Source organism: Vulpes lagopus, chromosome 6 (genome assembly GCF_018345385.1).
Source record: "Vulpes lagopus strain Blue_001 chromosome 6, ASM1834538v1, whole genome shotgun sequence".
Classification (NCBI taxonomy): domain Eukaryota; kingdom Metazoa; phylum Chordata; class Mammalia; order Carnivora; family Canidae; genus Vulpes; species Vulpes lagopus.
Window position 1 is genome coordinate 34,518,372 of NC_054829.1, and position 22,189 is coordinate 34,540,560.

Sequence of the window (22,189 nt, forward strand, 5' to 3'; positions counted from 1 at the left end):
TCTTCCCACGAAACACATCTTTTCCACTGAAAATTCCCAAACCCGAGACTCACTACTTTTCACTGAACAAAAAGCGTGTGTGCCGACAAGACGGGGTGGAAAAGAGCGTGGCAAGAATTTGCACGGCTCTTACGCCTCCTCCCTCGGAGCGCGCCCAAGTCTGCGGCCTCGGGCTCCGGGACACTTCCCCTCCCACCCGCCGAGGAGCCGCAGCTGTAAGTTGAGAGAAGCGGGCTCCGGCACGTCAATCAACCCGGTCCTCCCGCCTCCCGTCTACACCTCCCCTCCCCCCCCCCAAAAAAATAAAGGCAGAGAAAGAAAAGGAAAAGAAGGTAACTAATTTGGGAACTGGTCTCCGCGGGGGCTTCGCTTCGGACCTAGGGAGGCCGCACGTCCCGGACCCCGCGCGCCGGCGAACGGCGGGATCGAGCAGGCGGCCCGGCAGCCGCCCGCCGCCGGGTCCTCGCGGCGCGTCCTCCGCGCTCCGGATCCCCGCACGGGTCGGCGCCGCTCCGGCCCCGCACTCCGCCAGGCCCGCGGCCCGCGTCCTGCCGCCCGGGCCAAAGTTGCGCAAATAGCCCCACAACTGGCAGATACTCACCGGCCGCGGCAGGAACCGGGGCTGCGGAGGTTTTAGGGAGTTTAAGGCAAACCGGCCACGGGAAAGGCGGGCGGAGGCGAAGGGGCCGCGAGCTGCAGTGGCGGCGGCGCGCGGCGTTCGGGCTGGGCTGCGCGGAGAGGCTCTGGCTCTGCCAGGGACTGTGCTGCAACAAAGGACTTCCGCTGCCGCACAGCCGCGCCTGCCGCACCGCACTGAGCCGGCCCCGCTTACGCGGCGACTCCGGGTCTGCCCACCAGTTCGCTGCGGCGTCCGCCAGCCTTCCCCTCCCTCTCGCCCGCCCACCCACTCCGCCGCTGGCTGCTAGGGGCACCCGCGGTCGCCTGTTTGTTTGCAACAAGTTTCTGCGTCGGGCTCCGGGGAGGCTGGCGCAACCCGCACCGCGGGGGCCGGCGCGGCGGCGGCTTCACCACCCCTCGCGCCCCTCTCCCAAGGGTAGGCTTGGGACCTCCTCCTCCTCCTGTTTGCACAGCTGGATGGGACTGGGCTCCTCCCGACTCCCCAAGGGCAGGATGCCGTTTTCCCACTCCGTCCAGATGTCAGACCCCTGCCCCGGAGGGCTCAGCAGCAGGGCGTTCCCTCGCGGTTCGCCCCTGGCGTCCTGGGGGCGCCGGCGCCCTCGTCCTGCCCCGCGCGCCGCCCGTCGGCCCGGGTCGCCCATTCCCCGCGCTCCCCCCACTCCGCCTGCCTTGGGTCTGTCCGCCTCTGGCCTTGAGTCACTTCCCCCGCCATGCCCCACCCCAGCCCGCCTCCCCTCCCCGGCTCCAGCGGCTCAGCCTCCTTGGCCCCGCGCCCCCACCCCTCTCCCCGCGAACACGCGGGCGCATCCCTCCCCACCCCCACCCCCACCCCCACCCCCAAACTGAGGCAGTGCAGTGCTTTTGCACACCCTGGGGAAAGTCCCCGGGTCACGCGGTTGTGTGTGGGGAGCCTGTGACGCCCGGCCTCGTCTCCACGCTTCCGCCTCAAGAGTCACGACTGAGGGCCGTGGCGGAGGTACCCCGAGCCCGGGCAGACCCCCGCCGGGCCACTTGAGTAGGCGGGCGGGCGCGCACGTACGCACGCACGCACACTCCGGCCCCCGCGCCCCTCGTTCCCCGGCTACCAGGCGCACGGTCACGTGGGCCCATCGCGGGGCGGCCGGCGCGGGAAGCCGCGCGAGAGCGGGCCGCGGGGTGCGTGAGCCGGCGCCGCCGCGTGACGTGCGCGGCGCGGGAGCCGCCCCTCCCGCACGGAGGAGCCGGCTGGCCGCCGCGGCGGCGTCTGGGTAAGCGACGCGGCCCGGCCCCTGTGGGCTGCTCCGGGCTCAGTCCCTCCCGCCTCGAGCCGCCCGGGGCGGCGGCCTGCAGCTGCGCCGGTCGCGGGACAGATGCAAGTAGCTGGGGAGAGGGGTGTTTTGGTCCGTTTGACATGTCAATCAGGGCACTGGAGGAAAATGGCAACCGCGAGTGAGCGCTGGGCCGAGGATACCCAGAGCCGCCTTTCGCTGCCCGCAGGAGGCGGCTGCCGGGGCCTGGCCCCGCGCGGGACACCCCCCCCCCCACGGGCCCGCGGCGTTCGCGGGCGGCCGCGCGGCCCCTCGCGCAAGTGGGCGGGCCTCCTGCTGCAAACGGCGAGGCGCTGCGGCCACTGGCCTCTCTTCCCCGCCCCCGTTTGTGATTACCCCGTTTCGGGGGCAGGAAGTTCCTCCCCCACCATAATTCATTTCTTCCTTTTTTTTTCACATTATGTTAATCTCCTGAGTAAATCCAGTTTTTCTTTTTAAAGTCTGCCCGATCATTAACTGCTTCCCTAGCACTCGTTATTTGGAGCAATGAAGCTACTTAGGCAGCACCTAGTGCTGTACTTGGAATTTGACAGCCTCTAACAGGTTTCATAAAGTAACGCCCATCCCCCCCCCCAGGAAATTACATTTGGCATTCATTCTCTTGAGACTCAAGTTTTTTGTTTTGTTTTGTTTTTTGTTTTTTTGGCAACTGTTGATTCTCACAGGATTTTGTCAAGTGTGTAAAGCACACTTTGGGATGACATTTTAAAAGCTGAAAGGGGCCTACCAGGAAATCCAGTTCATCCTTCTGTTTTACAGACGAAGACACCCGGTCTAAGGAACGCGTAGTTTGAATCTAAGCCCTACACCTTTTTGAGTAACTGGACTCCAGGGTTCCAGGCCTTGGGCCCTCCACCACACCAGGAGCGCAGTGCCAGTTTAACCCACTCCCTGTAGAGACCATTTGCCAGAGGTGATTATACTTGGCTTGCTTCAGATTTTGAGAAACCAGGCTTGGCCAGTGTGTGATGGCTCTGGTGTTTTAAGGACTGGGTTTGGTATGTATCTATCTCTAGGTGGAGTAGATGGCCTGTGATATATTTTGGGCCTCAAAGCCCATCCCCTCCAAACTTCAGCCCTATTCTCTGCAAAGAGTAACAATTGCAGCTGGTTGCTCCCTTAGGTTAAGGCATTAACTTCTTCGTTAGCAGTCTAGATCTGTGTTGATTAAGGGTAAACTATCCATTATCAGAAATCAATTTCTCAATAGGAAGTAGGGTACCGGGATGGCGCTTGGAGTAGATTAGTTCTGATGACCGGGAGATGATCAGGAACCAGTGGAATATCACAGAGATGAGTAGCAACAAAACAGGGAGGGGCCTCACATGACTTGCTTTACCTTTTTACCTAACCCTTCCCTGAATGTCTTATTTGGAGGTAGTGGAGATGAATTCTGCTCAGGTTGTTGGCTGTTGATTGAACGCCTGCAGTGGCTAGCCACTTTCATAGATGAATTTTAAGTACCTTAACAAAAAAGGAGGTAGTGTTTTCTCTATGTTACAAACAAGGAAACAGCCTCAGAGATTTACCTGCCTGTCTATGATGCTGTCATTTGCAGTAGAACTCAAGGCTAGATCACTTATCTCCCAAGTCCAGTCAGTGCTCTTTTGCGTTGTATCTTGCTACCACTTCAAGCCAGGAAAGGGATGAGAGAATCGCCTGTGGCTGATTTATTGGCGCCTGTGGTTGCCCAGAGAGGCTGAGCAGGACTTTCAGCTGCCCTCTTTGCCTTAGAAAATGGAGCTGTGTGCTTCCACCCTATCTCCTGAGGGGAATGCGCAGGAGCCAGGCTGTCTAGCTGGGGAGGAGGGGCCCAAGAGTCTTGGCCGTAAAATATCCTGGCAAGGGCAGTGCTGGGAAGTGTTGCATAATGCCCTCCCCACCACTGAACCAAAGTGATTTATTTACTATGGCCCGTAGGTGGTGCTTGACCATCTTGTTAAAGAAAAACTTGTCCTTTTTGTAATAATAGGGCCATAATAGAGTTAGGGGTTTTATATTATTGCAGGGTTTTTTTTTTTCCTTGTCTTAAAAAAGCAGTGCAGGTGCTCTTATCTTGATAAATTATAAGGTACTTGTACACCACTTCCTGTGCCCCTCTTCTGCTTCTTTATTCCAGATTGCATGTGAATTTCAATCTTTTAAGAGAAGGAAGTTAAGAAAAATACTACTCCAGTTTATAGTTACCAGCGCAGGTTATGTAGTCAGACCTAGCTTTCGATCCCCACTTTATACTATCTTCTAGCTGTGTGTTATAAGCCTACGTTTTTCCTCATGTGTAAAATAGAAATAAAAATAACACATAGTCAAGATGAGGACGAAAAGAATGTTCATAGAGCACTTAGCACAAGGCCTTGCATGTAGTACTTACTCATTATAATAGTAGCTATTTTAACTAGAACAGTATTATTCCCTCTAGGATAGGAAAGATACTGCTACTTGAACTTAGGGAGAGTAGAGGAAGAGGGAAGTATTTGAAACAAACATCAGTGTCAGGATTAGTAATTGAATTTATTCATACATCTGCTTTCCCTTTGCTATCAGGAATTTTTCTTTCTTTTTAAGTGAACAAAAGGTGTTAATATTATTTGTGAAATTTTTCTAAATTATTTCTTAACTGTACATATCAATCATACAATGACTTTTTGTTCCTTGTGAAAAACTCCAGGCACTTTAAGCAAAGGGCTTCATTAACCAATGTGGATAACGTGTTTGTGGAGCATTCTGCGGCAAAGGAAGTATTGGTTCACCTATATTCAGAAGTTATAATTATTCTTGTTTGTACTGTATTCTAGGTCTGTACTAGCATCGTTGTTATCCAACTTCCTACTGTCCTTTGAGTACCTTATTTTTTTTTTTTTAGTAGACTGAGAATTCTTTTCCTTCACAGGGTTCTGATTTTTTTAAGGTTCACTAGCAGTTTGCACTCACCAGTGTTAACACTCTTGTTTGCCTGGTGCTGTGGCTTTATCAGGCATCCCACATGTTGGTTAGATGGTTAGAGATGTAGTAGGCTGGCTGTGTCTGGCAACAGGCAGGCCCCAAACTAACGTTTCCCTGTTCCGTTAAAGGTTTCTAGAGCATAACTGCTCTTCCTGTGTCATCTACCACCTCTGCTTCTTACCCTGTTCTCTAATATTTTCATGAGCAGATGCCTGGAATTACTGCAGATTTTATCTCAATATTTTCAGGTTTGCAATTTCCATATCGTCTTCAGATGTTATGAAAATAGGCATAATGGTGTATGAGAGTAAATACCTCTTTTCCCTAAGTACTTTTTTAGAAGAAGTCTGAAAATGATGTGTTCCTCCTTTGCCCAACTTACTAGGTTGGGAGCACTTTTGTTTCTTAGAATCTGGCTCATTTTTTTGTTTGTTTGTTTGTTTAAAGTCACAATTAGAATTACAATAGTTAATTCTTGTTCATTTAATTAATTGGTGTAATCCCCACAATTGCTTTTTTTTCCTCTGTAATTTTACAGTGTGAAATATTTTCTTCAGTTTCCTTGGTTCCCTTCTAACATCATAGTGGTTCTTAACTGAGGCATCATATTAGAACCACCTGAAGAGTATTTTTAAAAAGGATCTGAGCCTCACTCTCAGCAGTTCTGTTTGGGTTCGTCTGGAGTAGGACGCAGACATCAGTACAACTCTGCGTAGAAAATTTTACAGGGCATGATAAGAGCTACTATTCCATGATAAAATGATTTCTGCAAACAGTCTTTCTCTAGGTTATAAAATGTTATACCTCCATAATCATGTGAAAGTACAATTAAAAAGTTAAAATCATTGTATAAAGTCTGTTATCACGTGGCACTTTGAATATTTCTGCTTTTACCTTTGTATTTATAGCCATGAGTATCTCAAAAAAGCTGTACACATTCCTCTGCCAACTTTGTCTCCTTGTCTTAATGATAATTAATAATAAAGTCACAGTGGTAGGAACCACAGAGAAAATATCTAAGACTGTTTATTTTTACAAAAAGAGATGTCTTACTCCTTTTGTCCCATTTTTATTGAAGATTCTTACAGCCTCAGAGAATGAAAAACTGTGTAAATGACTACGTCTGACTACCGTAGATCTGAGAGTCCAATCTAATACAGTAGATTTTTAAAAAATAAGTAAAAATCAAAAGGTGTTAAATTTCAAGTTAACTTTGAATTAAACAAAAATAGATACTGGTATAAAGCTGTTCTAGTTTATTTAGTTTGAGCTAATACAGTTACTGCAATTCAGTTAGTAAACAAGGTTTTGTAGTCTCTCTTAAATACCAATACTAATTCTATTAGTACAGTATAAATATCACTTTGATGATAGATAAGGCATCTTAAGATGAAGCACTCTTTCATTTTGGCTCTCGTATTTGTAAATATAAAATGATCAATTATTTTTCTGCAACTTCTCTCACATTTTAAAATTTCCACCCAGGGATCCCTGGGTGGCGCAGCGGTTTGGCGCCTTCCTTTGGCCCAGGGCGCAATCCTGGAGACCCGGGATCGAATCCCATGTCGGGCTCCCGGTGCATGGATCCTGCTTCTCCTCCCTCTGCCTGTGTCTCTGCCTCTCTCTCTCTCTCTCTGTGACTATCATAAATAAAATAAAAAATTCTTTAAAAAAATAAAAAAATAAAAAAAATAAAATTTCCACCCAAAATTGTTAAATAAAACTTCTAAGATCTTTCTGTATGCATAGGAATCTTTGGCTATTCCACATACTAGAGAAGATAATATTGATAGTCAAGGAAATGATGAATGAAGGCTTTATTAAAAAACTAATAATTTTGCAAAGTAGGTCAATTAGAAAATGTTTTTTAATAACTTTGTGATGGATTGGCTTTATTGAGCTAAAATAAAATCTGGTTGTGTTACCTTAAAACATCAAGGTTTTTTTTTTTGTTTTTTTTTTTTAAGATTTTATTTACTTATTCATGAGAGAGAGAGAGGCAGAGACAGGAGAAACAGGTTCCATTCAAGGAGCCCCATATGGGACTCGATTCTGGGACTCTGGGATCACCTCATGCCCTGAGCCAAAAGGAGATGCTCAACCGCTGACCCACCCAGGTGTCGTCCCTCAAAGGTCTATTATTATACAAAGAAGTTTGAACCTATTACGTATCTAAGTTGTGTGTGGGTTTGTTTGTTTTTTTTTTTTTAAGCAGATCTGAATTTGTTTCATTTTATAAATTCGGAAAAATTTCCCCCTTATTCTATTCAATATATTTGCAAACCTTGCCATCAGTATGTATGTTAAAAGTTTTTTTTTTTAGTTTATTTTTTTGAGATATTATTTATTTATTCATGAGAGACACAGAGAGAGAGAGAGGCAGAGACATAAGCAGAGGTAGAAGCAGGCTCCATGCAGGGCTCCCAGTGTGGGACTCTGATCCCTGGACTCCAGGATAATGCCCTGAGCCTAAGGCAGATGCTTAACTGCTGAGCCACTGAGGTATCCCACGTTGAAAGTTTTAGATGGAGATTTTGAAGAAAGAGCATGAGTTTAAAGTCAGCCTGGAATACTACGAGCACCATTTAATGGCAAGTTATTTGACTTTGGGTACCTTCCCACCTTCTTCTCTGTGCCTATGGTTCCTCAAAAATAAAATGGAACTAATATAGTACCTGCTCTAGTACCGCATAGGATTAAAACAAGATGCCTGGATCACTCAATGGTTGAGCGTCTGCCTTTGGCTCAGGTTGTGATCCTGGGGTCTTGGTATCAAGTCCCACATTGGGCTCCCCACAAGGAGCCTACTTCTCCCTCTGCCTATGTCTGCCTCTCTCTGTTTCTCAAATAAATAAATAAATAAATCTATCTTAAAAAAAATAGCATAGGGCAGAGATTCTCAAAGTGTGGTTCAAGTACCCCCCAGAGGTTCCTGACATCTTTTTAGCATCTGCAAGCATCTTATTTTTGCAAGGCCCAAATCTCTTAATATACTTGAATCAAAACAACATGTGGTATCAGATTGAACACAGAAGCAAGGAATCCAGCTGTATTTTTTAAAGCCAGGTATTAAAAGAGGACTGTAAAATATAAAACAGTGCTACCCTTTGCACTTAAAAAATAGATGTGGTTATTTTTTAGAAATAAATATTTTATGTCAATATATGATGGGTTTATTATTTTAAATGAATTTAAAAATTTAAAATGTCTCACTTTTAATTTTTTATATGGTAAATACTGATAAATACAACCTGCGTAACCAACAGCTCTTTGCAATTCTTAATACTCTTCTTAAGAGTGTAAATGGATCCTGAGCCCAGAACTTTTTAGAACTGATAAAGGGTAATAACGGCTGAGTAGTTCCTATTGGAACAATTCTGAACTAGAAACTACATTTGACCCTTGAACAGTGTGGGGATGAGGGACCCCAACACTCCTGCACTGTCAAATATCTGCGTTTAACTTGACACTGCCCCCTCCCCAAGCTTAACCACCAATAGCCTATTGTTGACTGGAAGCCTTACTAGTAGCATAAACAGTCAATTAACATATTTTGTATGTTACATGTATTATATACTATATTCTTGTAATAAAATTGGCTAGAGAAAAGAAAACGTTATTAAAATCATAAGGAAGGGGCACCTGGCTGGCTCTGTAGAGTGTGCAACTCTTGATCTCGGGGTTGTGAGTTCAAGCCCCAAGTTGGCCTAGAGCTTACTTAAAAAAAAGGAAATCATAAGGAAAAGAATATACATGTACAGTACTGTACTGTGTTTATAAAAAATCTTCATATAAGTGGACTCATGCAGTTCAAACTGAGGTAGTTCAAAGGTCAACTGTATAAACTGAAAAAGCTTTAGAATCTTACCAGATGGCATTTGTTTTTTTGTTTTTTTTTTTTTATTATTTATTTATGATAGTCATACAGAGAGAGAGAGAGAGAGAGAGGCAGAGACACAGGCAGAGGGAGAAGCAGGCTCCATGCACCGGGAGCCTGACGTGGGATTCGATCCCGGGTCTCCAGGATCGCGCCCTGGGCCAAAGGCAGGCGCCAAACCGCTGCGCCACCCAGGGATCCCCCAGATGGCATTTGAAAGTGACAAAAATCAGGCAGAAACTGGAATGAGGTTTATACTTGGGAGAAAGGAACAGCAGTGGATAAGTTTCCATTTCTATGGCTTTTGTACTGAGAGAAGGCTCTAGTTGGTGACAGGAGGAACTGGCTAAACTTAGGTTAATAACCTGTAATCTTACGTGCTTGAATAAAAGAGGACCACAGAGCTGGAAAGAAAAGGAAAATCCTAGAAAGGATGCTGGAGGAACCCCAAATATTGTGTATAATTAAACTTGAATCTTTTGCCAACCCCTAAACTTACACGTATGTTGAACCTTCATACAGCACACCAACAATTAAAAAAAAACCAAAGGAGAGGCAAAATTTGGAGTTTAAGTCCAGCCAAGTTAACTGTAACAACAAAGCAAAAACATCAATACTTTTTGGGAGAATATTACAGAATCTAAAGTCTTTACTATAGTAATCACAATGTCTAGGATATTGTCCAAAATGAAACAGGAAACTAACACCCTAATTAATGGAGATTGACTCCAAAAGGACCCAGAGGTTGGATTTAGCAGAGCAGCTATTATGAGTATGCTCAAGAATGTAAAGTAAAATAAGGTGGTAATGTGTGAACAAATAGGAAATTTCAGCAGAGAAATAGAAAAAAAGAATAAGATGAAAATTTGAAGACCTGGAAGTATATCTGAAATTAAAAATTCAGATATACATATTGAATGAGTTTATCAAAAATGACAGCTTAATAAAATAAAAATGAACTTGTAGCTTAATAGAAAGTATCTCATCTGAAACAAAATTTATTTAAGATCTCTTTTTTTGCCTTCATTTTTTAAAAAGATTTTATCTATTTTAGAGAAAGAGCACATCAGTGGGGGGAGGGGCAGAGAGAGAGAGAGAGAATCACAAGCAGACTCCATGGATAGAAACCAAGAGCCAGACACTCAACTGACTGACCCACCCAGGTGCCCCTGAAACAGAAAAATTATATGAAATTTATATAAACTTGATCACTATATACTAGCATCCCTCTGCATATGGACTGACTTCATAGTATATGAATCAAAGCCATCTACAGAGTACTCAAAGATCCTCTCCTCACCTCAGCCATCTCTTCTCCATGACTGTTACACTTAGACTTTTGCTTGTGTTCCTTCTGGCTTCGAGAGATTCCACCACTTTCAGCCTGAAAGTCTTCTCTGAGCTGAAGCTCCCTATCATCAATGTCCTATCCTATCTGTACCTACCTTTAGGGCCTCTTCTGTCTAACATCCATTAGCAGTGAGATATTTTGCCCCTGCTGCTTTTCCAGACCATTGTCAGAGCTCACTAGAAACCTCTTGGTCACCATTCTTGGGGCATTCATAGTAGGCCTCATCCCCATATTTCTCTGCAGCACTTTCTACCCACCTCCCACCACGGTTCTTGCTTTTCCTTTACCCACCCTTATCCTCCATTCAGTGTTAATATTTCTCCTTTTGTGTCTTTTCTGTTCAAGGATTCATTCTTAGCTTTTTTCCCTCTTCTTTTACTCAGTAGTCCTATCCACTCCTGGTGGCTTCAGCTGTGTAACTACAGAGGACCTCCTTTCCCTGTCTAGCCTTGATCTCTAGAGCCCCAGTCCTGCACAGTGTCTCCATTGATGACAAAATGTTTCTACTCAGATGTCCTGGAATGAACATCTTGAACTCACTGTGTTCAAAACAAAACTTCTCTTTTATTGAGCCAGTTTCTATGCTTCTTCTCTAGCATTCTGGTACCATGCTTTTATATTGATACCTAACACCTGACAATTCCTCCAAATATGGCTTGAAGGATGAATGAATTCTTCCAGTTGCCCAAGCTGGAATTCTGAGACTTCCCTTCAACTGTACTTCTCTGTGCCTGACCACATCCAGTCTGGCTGCCAAGTCATGTCAATTCTATGTCGAGTGTATCTTCTTGTATTCTCATTCCCACTGCCGTTACTTGGGTATTGCAGTGGATTTCATGCTGGTCTTTATTTTTCCATACTTTTTCCTTACTACTCATTTTTTATGTATTGCTACTAGAGCAGTCTTAACTCACAGGCCTGATGATGAGGATAATGATGATGATGATGACGACGATGGTAACTGGTATTTACTGAACACTTCCTATGGGCCTCACTATTTCTATGTGCTTATATGCATATCTTATTAAATCTATGTAACAACCTGTGAGATAGATACTGTAGTTATCTGTATTTTACAAGGACCAGAGAATTAAGCATCTTCTCAAGAGCACACAGCTAAATGACAGAATTGGAATTTTGATCCAAGCTGATTCCAGAACCCAAGCTTTAATGACTACGCCGTTCTCCCTCCTGCAAAAGCATCTTAACATCGTTCATTTCAAACACAGCTGGAGTACCTTTCAGTTTTACATTGGTTCCCTGTGTGAGCTGACCACATCTCTTGTTACTCACTTCCTTTTGTTTTTTTTCTATGCAAACTGAATTCTTCTGTTACCTATATATTCACACTCCTCCCTGTAATTCATTGTATTTTTTCCTGCCTGGAATGCTATGTTCACCTTCTGCCTGTTCATCTAAATCTTTTTTTTTCTTCTTCCTTTTTTTTTTTTTTTAAGATTTTATTTATTTATTTATGAGAGACATACAGAGAGAGGCAGAGACACAGGCAGAGGGAGAAGCAGGCTTCATGCATGGAGCCTGACATGGGACTCGATCCCAGGTCTCCAGGATCACTCCCTGGGCTGAAAGTGGTGCTAAACCACTGAGCCACCTGGCTGCCCTAAATCCAGTTTAAATGGCTTATTTTCCTTTGGGTTGCCATTGATCTTCCCTTCATGGCATGTTCTCTGAACTGCTCTTAAGACATTTACCACTTTTACTTTATATCATAATTACTACTTCTTATGTTTTGTCTCCCCTATTAGCCTGCAATCTTCTTTTTAAAAAATTTTTATTTAGGGCAGCCCAGGTGGCTCAGCAGTTTAGTGCCTGCCTTCAGCCCAGGGCGTGATCCTGGAGACATGGGATTGAGTCCACGTTGGGCTCCCTGCATGGAGCCTGCTTCTCACTCTGCCTCTCTCTCTCTCTCTCTCTGTCATGAATAAATCTTTAAAATTTTTTTTTACTTAAATTCAATTTAATTAACATATATTATTAGTTTCAGAGGTAGAATTGAGTGAGTCATCAGTTGCATATCATACCCAGTGCTCATTACATCATGTGCCCTCCTTAATGCCCATCACCCAGTTACCCTACCCCATCCCCTCTCCCTCCTCCCCTCCAGCAATGCCCAGTTTGTTCCGTATAGTTAAAAGTCTCTTATGGTTTGTCTTCCTCTCTGTTTTCCTCATATTTTATTTTTCCTTCCTTATGTTCATCTGTTTTGTTTCTTAAATTCCACATATAAATGAGATGATACAATGATTTTCTTTCTCTGGACTTATTTTGCATAGCATAATACGCTCTAGTTTTTGGGGTTTTTTTTACACATTTTCTTTATTTATTCATGAGAGACACACACACAGGCAGAGGGAGAAGCAGGCTCCATGCCGGGAGCCCAATGTGGGACTCGATCCTGTGTCTCCAGGATCACGCCCTGGGCCAAAGGCAGGCGCTAAACTGCCGAGCCACCCAGGGTTTCCCCAATTCGCTCTAGTTCTATCCATGTCATTGCAAATGTAAGATTTCATTCTTTTGGATCCTAAATAGTACTCCATTTTGTATATATGTACCATATCTTCTTTATCCATTCATCAGTTGATGAACATCTGGGCTCTTTTAATATTTTGACATTGTGGACATTGCTGCTATAAACATTGGGGTGCATGTTAGCCTGCAGTCGTCTTGGTTGCATCATATATGTAATTTTTTCTGTCCCTACACCTTGTATATAATGCATGCTTTCAAATAATTTTTTCTTTTTTTTTTTTAAGATTTTATTTATTTGAGAGAGTGAGCATGAGAGCACATGAACAGGGCAGAGGGAGAGGGAGAAGGAGGCTCCCTTGCTTAGCAGGGAGCCCAATGTGGGGCTTGATCTCAGGACCCTGGTATCATGACCTGAACCAAAGGTAGATGCTTAACCAACTGAGCCAATTTCTTTATTAAATTTCTCTTTAAAAAATATGTTCAGTAAGTGGAGAATTTAACTTACTCATAGACCATTAACCACAAGATTTTTGTATATGTGGCTTTTTGATGTGCCCTTTCTCATTTCCATGTGGTTCAATAGTTCATTATACTAATGAACCATATATATATATATATATACACATATATATATATATATAGATCTGGTGAAAACGTTTATGATCTGAGGTTTTGTTTTTTTAAACAATTCATAAGACTAGTTTAAACTACTTCAATTTGAACCATTTCATTGAATCTAAGACATGTTTTTCATATGGCAAAATCCCCAGTATACAGTTTTATTTTGGTTTTAAAATCTCTCTATAAATTGGTGATGTTTTAGAATCTGGGTAATGCAGTGAATACAATAAATGGTGACTTTTAGTTAAATGGCCGTTTGGAACAATACAATTTGGAGTTTGGTTTAGGCTCAGGGGTCTGTTGGTTCTGTTATTTTGTTACTTTTTTTTCTGTTACTATTTATTTCATTACTGCTTAAAGGCTTATAAAATGAGGTGGTAAGGACTAAGAGTTTTTTATTTTTTAATTGGGGGAAGATTGGGAGAAATTTAATGTTTGAGTAAGTAGAATTCAAAAAAGTACTGTATGAATAGAATTAAAAGCAAGTTGCAAGATTCCTGAAGTACAATATTATTTATATAAATTATAAAACATGCAAAATAATACCATACTTTCATAAGTGATGTGTGCAGGTGCAGTAAGAACATGGTGATGTTACAAGATAGTTAGAAACACCAAAATCAGGATGGATTCTGAAGTAGAATTTGCCTTTGGAGGCGAAGTAGTGGTTGTAGAAGGAGAGATGGCAGGGGGTCTCTACCACCTTTGTAATTTTTACCTTATGTGCTCAGGATGCCTGGCTGGCTGCATGTTTGTGACATTGAGCTCTGTACCTATTTATCTATCTGAAATATTTCATAATTTTTTAAAAAGAGAGGGAAAGGAATACGTGTTGGTATATATTTATGATGTTAAACTTCAATAAAAGGATATAAGTTCAGGGCACCTGGGTGGCTCAGTTGGTTAAGTATCTGATTCTTGATTTTGGCTCAGGTCATGATCTCAGTGTCCTGAGATCGAGCCCCACATCAGGCTCCACACTCAGCACACAGTCTGCTTAAGACCCTCTCCCTCGGGACGCCTGGGTGGCTCAGCGGTTGAGCCTTTCCCTTCCCTCAAGAAGTGATCCTGGAGTCCCGGGATTGAGTTCCATATTGGGCTCCTTGCATGGAGCCTGCTTCTCCTGTCTCTGCCTTTCTCTCTGCCTCTCTCTGTGTCTCTCATGAATAAGTAAATAAAATCTTAAAAAAAAAAAAAGTTTCCTCTCCTGCTCCTTCTGATTTCCACACCCCAGCTCGCTTATTCATTCTCTCTCAAAAAGAAAAAAAAGGATTTCAGTTTAAGCCATACAATTCCTCCCATCGTGCTCCCTTGTTTCCCTCCAGAAGCAAACATTTTACTTATTTCTTTGAAATTTTCCAGAGATGTGTACACAAACAAGAATATATTTATGTATGTTTCTCCCCCACCTTTAAAAATAACCACTCCACTCCTTTTGCATAAATAGTCTTTTCTGAACAATTTTATACTTTGCTTTTTTTTTTTTTACTTAATATATCCTGGGGATTATTCCATATCAGTACATTAAATATGTAGTTTTAATAAAAATAGAAATAACCTTTTATTTAGCCTAGACTTTATTCATTAATAAGTATTTGTTTCTGTATCAGATTTGTGTAAGCAAAATAAGCAGCAGAAAATATGGGTTTCTCATTGATTCCTCTTTCCAAATGTTCTTGAGGCTTCTCTGGGTGTCTTGATGTATATATAACCTGACCATTCCATAGGCATCTCCAGTTTGTTGGTCATGTTCCCTCTGGAAGGCAGAAAGAGAGGACATTTGGGTTCTAGAGCACAGTGCCTGGGTTTGAATCCCCTGCTCTGCCACTTATTTGCTGTGTGACTTGAGCAAATTAACGCTACTGTTTCAGTTTCTCCATCTGTAAGATGCATTGAATATTCCCTTTCTTGTACAGTCATATTGAGAATTAGATGAATGAAGAGTGCCTGACACACAGGAAGCACTGTAAGTGTTAGCTAGTTTTATTATATTATTGATCACTCAGCTGTCTGCTGCCCACGCTGCGGCCAATCTCCAGACAGCTAACCCCACACTCTCATCACTGATCTCCATTGACGTTGGTCTCTGGATAGTGAGGAACTTCATTCTCTTTTTCAGAACCTGCTCTTTTAGAGAAGGTTCTCACAGCTGGCCAGTGATTTATACCATAGCTGCCTTCTCCCTAAAGCTCCAGGGCTGTCTACACAGTTGGGGTGGTGGAGGTGGTGAAGCAGAGCCTTCCACCTGCCTGGAACTATGGCAGTCTTGAGTGCCCTTGCAGCTCACACTAGACTTCTCTGCCAGAATTCTGCATGTTCTTCATGTGGGATTCTTCCTCAGACCCGTGGCCCCATTCTGTATTATTCCTTCAGGGGCCTCCATGCTTGTATGTGTCTGAATCCAGTCAAGATCAGGGTTTAGGCTCTTTCCATTGGGTTCCTGGGGTCCCATGTAAATCAGGGAATGTGGCTTAAGGGCTCCTGAATGTACCGTGACTGATACGTTTCCCAGATATATTGTATGATAGGAAGCCAGTGTACCCCGAGCACACGGAGGAACCCTACGGAGCCATAACAGCTCTAGCCCAGCCAGGACTGTGATATGTTATGAACAGTTACAGCTACCATTTGAATAGGTTTCCATGACAAGGTGCTTTTCACAAGGTGCTTTTCACAACTCATTTAGCCCTGAGGAAGGGGTCAGCATCTCATTCCCATTTTCCAGTGAGCAAACAGGACTAGAAATGTAGAGAGATATATTTAAAAAAAAAAAACAAAAACAAAACAAAACCAGACAGACCTTCCTTTTGCTTCTATGTCACTCATACCAAGCTACCTTCCTACCAGATGAAAAAAAATTTCCATATTTTGCAGTTTTAGCAGAATTGATATTTTTATAATGAGATATCATGTTAGCTAGGTTTGGGGTGAAATTAACAGTATTAAAAACTATTGAATAATTTCATTTAAATTTAGATCTCCATGTACTCTGTAGGTTTGTGTAAACTGTAGCTAATTTTGTAAAAAAAAAAAAAAAAATTGTCCTTTTTCTCAGAGCCACAATGGACACAGCTAGCCATAGCCTTGTCCTTCTGCAGCAGCTGAACATGCAGCGAGAATTTGGTTTTCTGTGTGATTGCACAGTTGCCATTGGAGATGTTTACTTCAAAGCCCACAGAGCAGTGCTTGCTGCTTTTTCTAACTATTTCAAGATGATATTTATTCACCAAACAAGGTAAGGATGTGCTTTTGTAAATCAGAAGAGTTTTTAATGTTGTAATATAGCTAAGCCTTATTATAATATCATTTGGGAGATTCTTTGTTATGGGGTCACCTTAAGAAATAAAAAAGTTATATATATATATATATGTGTGTGTGTGTGTGTGTGTGTGTATTTTAACACACGCAGCAATTCATCTCAGTGTGTAGGATCCATGGTGGAAGGTAAAAATGAAAACAATAATAGTTAGTTAAAAGTTATTGAAGGCTTATCCCATACCCAAGCACTAAGTATTTACCTAATGTACATTCTACTATAATCCATACTACTTTAGAGAAAAGGAAACTGAGACTGAATCAAGTAACTGACCCATGTAGGATTATACAGGTAATAAGTTATCCTCAAATGCAGGTCTTTTCCTTTAAAGATCTATGTTCTAAGTTGTTGATATCAATTCTATAACACTTTCATAGCAAGGGTGGAATGTTATAATTCTACCCACCTTATATTCCATATTACAGTTCAACAGATATTTTTTTCAAATACTTTTTTCAAAAAGTGTTGATTTTTTTAATTTCAGTTATCCCAACATGATAGGTATGTAGAGAGAGGACAGGAAAATCATATTCAGATTCTGAGCTCTTAAAGAATAGTTTTAATCCATCCTAGGTTGAAAGTCAGAAGAAGTCACTGTTTGTTTTTTAATTCTCTGTTTTTTTAATGGACCTTGCATGAAATACTTAGGAGTCTAGCTTCAGTTACACATTTTTATTTACCTGTTCATTCATTTAAATATTTGTTGGGAAAAATAAATAAATAAATAAATAAATATTTGTTGGGTATTTACATGTCAGCACTGTGTTAGACCCCAGTAACAGGCTAGTAATGCTCCCTGTCTTCAAGGGCTCATAGTTTAGTAGAGAGATAATATGTGTAAAGAAAACAATCACAATGTAATTGATCTGTCTATGCCTCAGTTTCCTTCTCTGTAAAACACTGGCATAGTATGTATACTCACCCCATGGTGTTGAGGAGATTAAATGGATTAATAATATTAAAATGCGTAGTACAGAGCTTTATACTGTCATCTACTGTTTAATCAATAATTAATGTGATATGTCTATAATAGAAGTGTTGTACAAGATAGAGTGTCAGCAGCCCTATTTTGAGAAGGCTGATCTAGGCTTTACAGAAGCCCTGAATCTCGAAAGATCAGTAGGAGTTTTTTGGATATTGTAAAGGAATGCAGGAAAGCACACTACAGGCAAAGGGAGAAGGTACATAAAAACATAAGCAGATATGAACCACAGTAGTACATTCAGGAAACCAAGTAGATCAGAATGATTGGAATGCGTGGCACAAAGTGGGGAGATAGTTGGAATGGGGGACAGGTCATGGGTAGTGTCAATGTAGAAATTAGATTAGAAACAGTGCCTCCACATCAGTCTCATCTAAGAGCTATGAGTTAGTTGAGCTCTCAGAGCCCCTGCTGTGTACCAGGCACCATGCTAAACTAAATCCAAGAGATACAAATGTGTTAGGCCTGCTATGTGGTATCTCTGTTGAGCAACTAAAAATCTTCAGGTAACAGCTCTGTGCTGATAGAAAATAAAAAAACAAACCCTGCCACAGACCCTGGAAAAGGGTGGGTGAGAGTTAAGAGTAAAACCCAGGAGGGAATCCTGAGATATGGGGACTAAGAAATGGATTGCCAGCATCTGACACCCTGTGCACTCTGAAGCATTGACATGAACTTTTGCTTCAGGGAAGGTAAGTCCATTGACTAATTGTTGGTTGACATCCAGTGCTTCCCTCAGGTTCTCTTTATCCTAATTTTTCAGAGTGTTTCCTGATTTCTTGTTACCCTGCTATTTTTATCTATCATCTGAATTCTAGATTCATATTTAAAAATTGAGCTTGGGGTTATTTTAAAGCTTTTCAAACTTACACCTATATTCATTTGTGATTTAAAGAATAGGCATATTAAGATAGTTTGGAAGCCAAAATAGGATTAGTGTATTTAAATTCTAAATATTACCGATTTTAATATTTTAATATTTTTAAATATTTTAAATATTAAATTAAATAAATTAAAATATTAAAGTTTTAAATATTATTTTGGTAAAATATATATAACATAATATTTGCCATTTTAACTATTTTAATCATACAATTCTTTGGCATTAAGTCCATTCACAATGTTGTGCAACCGTCACCACTTATCATTTCCAAAACTTTGCATCACCCTAAACATCAACTCTGTACCCAATTAAGCAATAACTCTCCATCTCCCCTGCCCCACCCCAAGCTCATGGTAACCTCTAATCTACTTTCTCTCTCTACAAATTTGCATATTCTAGATATTTTTTAATAAGTGGCATCATATAAAATTTGTCCTTTTGTGTCTGGCTTATTTCACTTACCGAACGTTTTCCAGGTTCATCCATGTTGCAGCATGTATCAGAACTTCATTCATTTCTATGGCTGAATAATATTCTACCATATGTATATGCCACACTTCATTTATCCATCCGTGTGTTGATGGACATTTGGGTTGTTTCCACTTTTTAGCTAACATCAATAATGCTGAAATGAACATTGGCGTACAGGTGTCTATTGGGTCCATGTTTTCAGTTCTTTTGGCTATGTATTCAAAAGACTGTTAAGTTCCTTAAGAGCATAGTATCTGTTTTATTCATCATGTTTCTCCTCCCTGGCATGTAGCATAGGGCTACATGCCCTATGTTCCTACACTTAGGAGTCACTAAATGTTGAGCTAATCAGAACATCAGTGTGTGTTTCCTAACTTTAGACAGTAGGTTGAATACATGAAGTCTTGTAGCTGGACCATAAAGCTGATGTACCATGAGGATTTAATTTTCTGTTGATATGTTTCATCAAGGCAGATTGCTCAGTTTGAACTTCTTAGGAAGAAATTCCGTTAGTCTAAGACCATATACTGCTAACTAAAAGGCCAACTGGTCGTTTCATCTTGTGTGGGTCTGTTTTTTGTTTTTAACAGTGAATGCATAAAAATACAACCAACTGACATCCAGCCTGACATATTCAGCTATTTGTTGCACATTATGTACACGGGGAAAGGGCCAAAACAGATTGTGGATCACAGTCGTTTGGAGGAAGGGATTCGATTTCTTCACGCCGACTACCTTTCTCACATTGCCACTGAAATGAATCAAGTGTTCTCACCAGAGACTGTGCAGTCCTCAAATTTGTATGGCATTCAGATCTCAACGACCCAAAAAACAGCTGTCAAACCAGGGCTGGAGGTCAAAGAAGCTCCTTCCAATAACAGTGGAAACAGAGCTGCTGTCCAAGGTGACCACCCCCAGTTGCAGCTGTCTCTTGCTATTGGGCTGGATGATGGCACTGCAGAGCAGCAGAGGGCCCATCCTGCTGCCCAGACCCTGGAGGAGCACCAGAAACCCCCGGTGTCCATCAAGCAGGAGAGATGTGACCCAGAATCTGTGATCTCCCAGAGCCACCCCTCACCCTCATCAGAGGTGACAGGCCCCACTTTCACCGAAAGCAGTATCAAAATACACTTATGCCATTACTGTGGGGAACGTTTTGATTCCCGTAGTAACCTAAGACAACATCTCCATACCCATGTGTCTGGATCCCTCCCATTTGGTGTCCCTGCTTCCATTCTGGAAAGCAATGACCTTGGTGAAGTGCATCCACTTAATGAAAATAACGAGGCTCTTGAATGCCACAGGCTCAGCTCTTTCATTGTCAAGGAGAACGAGCAGCAGCCTGACCGCTCAAACCAGGGTGCTACAGAGCCTCTGCAGATCAGTCAAGTGTCTTTGATCTCCAAAGACACAGAGCCAGTAGAATTAAACTGTAATTTTTCCTTTTCAAGGAAAAGAAAAATCAGCTGTTCCATCTGTGGTCATAAATTTCTCCGAAAAAGCCAATTGCTAGAACACATGTATACACACAAAGGTAAAGCTTACAGATACAACCGATGCCAAAGGTTTGGCAATGCGTTAGCCCAGAGATTTCAGCCGTATTGTGACAGCTGGTCTGATGTCCCCCTGAAAGGTTCTCGCTTGTCACAAGAACAGTTAGAGTCATCTTGTGCCTTAGAGTCAGAGCTCACGCAAGAAAATGTGGACACTATCCTTGTGGAGTAGCAGTTTCTCCTTCATAATTTTTATATCCATTCTAAAAAAAAATCACATGTATTTTTATTCATGGATTATTTTCCTCTTCACCTTCTATTAACTTTTTACCAGTTAGCCATAGTTTTAAGGTTGTATGTATAGTAGGTCTAATTATTGTAAGATATGTTATACATATGGCTATTAAAATGTAACCTTCAAGTAGAGCTATGGACATTCATAAATCACAATTTAGAAATCAGAATCAATGTAGGAATTATGGAACTTGAGACCAAATAGTTATTTATATAATTTCTAAGTTGTAGAATCAGTAAAAACCAAATTGAAAATGAAGTAAATGAAATCGTTTTTAAAGAATATCCTACACTATTATTTTAGGCTAATTTTTCACATGAATATGCCACTATGAAGACTATTTAAAACTATGCTCTGCCATATAGGAAGTTATTTTAATGCATACCTATATGTTATGATGTATACAAATTTTGTTTTATGGTATAGCTACATATTATCATAAGTAGTTTTTAAATCACTTTTTACTTATTAGCTCTGCAGCATCTTATATGGCTTTTATTTATTTCTTGACATTGAGCATACCTCATTTTTAATTAAAAATATTTTAGTGAGGGATCCCTGGGTGGCGCAGCAGTTTAGCGCCTGCCTTTGGCCCAGGGCGCGATCCTGGAGACCCGGGATCGAATCCCACGTCGGGCTCCCGGTGCATGGAGCCTGCTTCTCCCTCTGCCTGTGTCTCTGCCTCTCTCTCTCTCTGTGTGTGTGACTATCATAAATAAATAAAAATTAAAAAATATATATTTTAGTGAAAAGAGAGAAAGGGAGAAGATTCAGACATTAAAATAAAATCCCAAGGAGAGAGAAATAGGAATATACATACAGATAGATAAACACAGACAGAAGTTGAAATAGGTCTACACTAAACCCGGTATTGTTACCTTATTGTAGAGCATTTCCTTAACAACCATAAGAGCAATTAGAGTTGTTTGTTTGTTTGTTTTTTATGACCATCAGTTTAAAGAGGAAAATGGTAAAATAGAAATTATCTTTCTACTCTTAGTGTCAGAGGATTTTCTAGGCTGCCTCAGTTGATGTTAATTTTCTAAGTATCACTTGAAAAAGTAATTTTTCAATGACACACTTTTCTTTTTTTTTCTGGCCCATAAAACCAGCAGAGTAGATACAGTCAATGTCCTAGAACTATGTCTAAAATCCATGATAGCTTTCGCTTTGTGAATAAACTTAGCTCCCTTTTATAGCAGTGAAACTTAACACAGCTAAAACATCAGAAAAATTAAAACTGAGGGACTAAATGATAGATTCTCCTGCTTTATGTAGCTGGGGAAAAAGCTGGTCAAAGTTCACCACAAAGGATAGATCTAAATTGTTCCTGAAATGTTTAAATTTCAAAAATTAGTCAAGAATAACAAAAGAGAAAAGCTTTAAAACAGTCTCTTCTTTCTTGTATGCTGTCCTGTTCAATTCAAAGCCTCACAGACATGTTAAAAAATCTGGTTTGTGAGGCTTAGAAATTATACAGAAACTCAGAGCTCCTTCATGACTGCATCCTTCTGAGGACAT

At 41.7% G+C, this 22,189-nt stretch overlaps 2 protein-coding genes across 7 annotated transcripts in view; one reads left to right on the forward strand and one right to left on the reverse strand.

Annotated features, from left to right (window-relative positions):
* ZBTB1 (zinc finger and BTB domain containing 1) overlaps positions 1-1,320 on the reverse strand; it is a 28,204-nt gene extending 26,884 nt beyond the window's left edge. The window contains exon 1 of one of the 2 annotated variants that reach the window (XM_041758651.1): positions 602-1,320. The gene's annotated coding sequence lies outside the window, so the exon portion shown is untranslated. The remainder of the gene's footprint in view (positions 1-601) is intronic. The other variant, XM_041758650.1, reaches the window with a different exon arrangement.
* A 125-nt stretch (positions 1,321-1,445) lies between these two features.
* ZBTB25 (zinc finger and BTB domain containing 25) lies at positions 1,446-21,279 on the forward strand. Of its 5 annotated transcripts, none has more exons than XM_041758652.1 (4): positions 1,446-1,886; positions 2,706-2,859; positions 16,284-16,463; positions 19,471-21,279. In XM_041758652.1, the coding sequence occupies exons 3-4, from the start codon at positions 16,291-16,293 to the stop codon at positions 20,603-20,605; spliced, it is 1,308 nt and encodes a 435-aa protein (XP_041614586.1). In that variant the 5' UTR covers positions 1,446-1,886; positions 2,706-2,859; positions 16,284-16,290; the 3' UTR covers positions 20,606-21,279. The 5 variants fall into 5 exon arrangements, with proteins under 5 accessions (XP_041614586.1, XP_041614589.1, XP_041614587.1 ...); XM_041758655.1 differs by having other exon boundaries at positions 1,446-1,615; XM_041758653.1 differs by lacking the exon at positions 2,706-2,859.
* Positions 21,280-22,189: the final 910 nt, after the last annotated feature.

Excerpts from the sequence above, each read along its gene's own strand:
- ZBTB25 (XM_041758652.1), top strand. The coding sequence starts at position 16,291 with ATGGACACAGCTAGCCATAGCCTTGTCCTTCTGCAGCAGCTGAACATG. Across the intron at positions 16,464-19,470 it reads ATATTTATTCACCAAACAAG|TGAATGCATAAAAATACAAC; the intron begins GTAAGGATGTGC and ends TGTTTTTAACAG.